The 2,310-nt window shown below is 49.7% G+C and overlaps 1 protein-coding gene across 1 annotated transcript; it reads left to right on the top strand.

Moving 5' to 3' along the window:
* The first annotated feature begins 599 nt into the window (after positions 1 to 599).
* Positions 600 to 1,871, top strand: LOC140181407 (uncharacterized). Its single transcript, XM_072224963.1, has 2 exons — positions 600 to 944; positions 1,296 to 1,871. The coding sequence occupies exons 1-2, from the start codon at positions 600 to 602 to the stop codon at positions 1,869 to 1,871; spliced, it is 921 nt and encodes a 306-aa protein (XP_072081064.1).
* The last annotated feature ends 439 nt before the right edge of the window (positions 1,872 to 2,310 follow it).

Below are 2,310 nucleotides of genomic sequence, written 5' to 3'. Positions count from 1 at the left end.
GAACGGACCAAGCAATTCGCCAAGTACTCCAAAAGCCTGATTTGGCAGGAAGGATGATGAATTGGGCCATCGAGCTCTCCCAATATGACTTGCAGTACGAGCCCCGACATGCAATCAAGGCACAGGCGATGGCAGAATTCCTAGTAGAGGTAACAAGTGATCCCCCTGAGGAAACAGGCACATGGTGGAGGCTCCATGTAGACGGGGCCTCCAACCAAATGTTCGGGGGTGCCAGGGTCATTTTAGAGAGCCCGGCTGGGGTCATATACGAGCAATCGACCAAGTTCGGATTTCCCGTATCAAACAACCAAGCGGAATACGAAGCCCTTTTGGGTGGATTAATCCTGGCCCGGGAAGTCGGGGCGACAAGGCTAGAAGTGTACAGCGACTCACAGGTCGTCACCTCACAGGTAAATGGAAGCTATCAAGCCAGAGACCCACTGCTGCAAAGGTATTTGGAAAAGGTTAGAGAATTGACCAGGCAGTTCCAGGAGGTCACAATCTAACACGTTCAGAGAGAGAGGAACACACGGACAGACCTCTTATCTTAACTAGCGAGCACGAAGCCGGGAGCGGGCAACCGGTCTCTCATCCAGGACATGGTAAAGGAGCCGACGGTCGCCCTCCATTTGGCAAAATCAAGCCCCTCCTGGTTGGATCCCATCACAAATTTCCTGGAACATGGCAAACTACCTGACGATGAGAGAGCAGCCAAAATGTTGAGGAGAGAGGCAGCCAAATATGCAATCATACAGGGACAAGTGTTCAGAAAGGGGCTCAGCCAACCCCTATTGAAGTGCTTGCACCCCGACCAGACGGACTACGTACTTAAGGAAGTCCATGAGGGATGCTGCGGCCACCACATCGGGGGCAAAGCCCTAGCAAGGAAGCTCATCCAAGCTGGATATTACTGGCCATCAATGATGAAAGACTCTAGCGAATTCGTGAGAAAATGTGTCAGGTGCCAAGAGAACGCCAACTTCCACAGAGCGCCGGCCTCCGAGCTGAGTCTACTGATGTCCTCCCGACCTTTGGCACAATGGGGGGTCGACCTACTGGGACCCTTTCCAATCGGCCCGGGGCAAGTCAAATACCTCATAGTTGCCATTGACTACTACACAAAATGGATAGAGGCTGAACCCCTGGCCAGTATATCATCAGCCAACTGTAGAAAGTTCATGTGGAGGCAGGTGATAACACGATTCGGCATCCCAGAAGTCGTTATCTTGGATAACGAAACGCAATTCGCCGACAGAAAATTCACATAATTCCTCACCGGCCTAGGCATAAAGCAGAAGTTCTCCTCGGTAGAGCATCCTCAGACAAATGGACAAGTAGAGTCCGCAAACAAAGTCATTTTGCTAGGCCTCAAAAGACGGCTAGACAACGAAAAGGGGGCATGGGCCGACGAACTTGCCTCCGTTCTATGGTCCTACCGCACAACCGAGCAAAGCTCCACAGGCAAAACCACCTTTCGCCTGACATACGGAGTTGATACAGTGATACCAGTGGAGGTTGGCGAGCTGAGTCCACGGTTACTTCTGAAAGGGGTAGAAGAGGCGGTTGAGAAGGACTTAGTGGATGAGGCCAGGGAAAGTGCTCACTTGTCGGAAGTAGCACTGAAACAAAGGATGGCGCTGCGCTACAACACTAAAGTGCTCAGAAGGGAGTTTGAAGAGAATGACCTCGTCTTGCAACACAACGACATTGGACTACCGACACCAGGTGAAGGAAAGCTGGCAGCAAACTGGGAAGGCCCCTACAGGGTCAAAGAAGTGCTTGGCAAAGGCGCCTACAAGTTGGAGAGACTCGACGACAAAGAAATTCCAAGAACATGGAATGCAGGTAACCTAAGGAGGTTCTATTCATAGCTTGGGCACACCGGCCAAACGGCCTGACGAGCTAGATAGATGTTTACCTTTGTCATGTTAATTTCTAATGATTTACTCTGTCAAGTACCCACCGTGTTCATGAATTTGTTTAGCTAACGATTAATTTCTACTTTTCTGAATTCTTCCATCTACTATTCTCCAATACATACCCTACGCAATCGCATTCTTTAACGGCAACCCGGGACTGATCACCCCGGGAGCCAGTCGGATCATAGCCATAACTAACGGCCGCGATGATATGACCAAGACGGTCTCGACCATGTTGTCAACGTAGATGGCAAAACGGACACAAGCAATAAGTCCATACCGGAAAAACGGTAACAAAAAATGTAATACTAAACAAACAAGTTAAATGCGATAATTAGAGGCCGACCATGCGACCATTAAAGCGTAACAAATGTCATAACAGTTGCAACAA

Source organism: Arachis hypogaea, chromosome 18 (genome assembly GCF_003086295.3).
Source record: "Arachis hypogaea cultivar Tifrunner chromosome 18, arahy.Tifrunner.gnm2.J5K5, whole genome shotgun sequence".
Taxonomy (NCBI): Eukaryota; Viridiplantae; Streptophyta; class Magnoliopsida; order Fabales; family Fabaceae; genus Arachis; species Arachis hypogaea.
Note: the sequence above shows the minus strand (reverse complement) of the source record. Positions and strands in the feature narration are given on the sequence as shown.

What these genes read in the sequence shown, in the direction of transcription:
- LOC140181407 (XM_072224963.1), top strand. Translation starts at nt 600, where the DNA reads ATGGTAAAGGAGCCGACGGTCGCCCTCCATTTGGCAAAATCAAGCCCC. An exon ending in TGAAAGACTCTAGCGAATTC is followed by an intron (nt 945 to 1,295) that starts GTGAGAAAATGT and finishes GGCATAAAGCAG; the next exon opens with AAGTTCTCCTCGGTAGAGCA.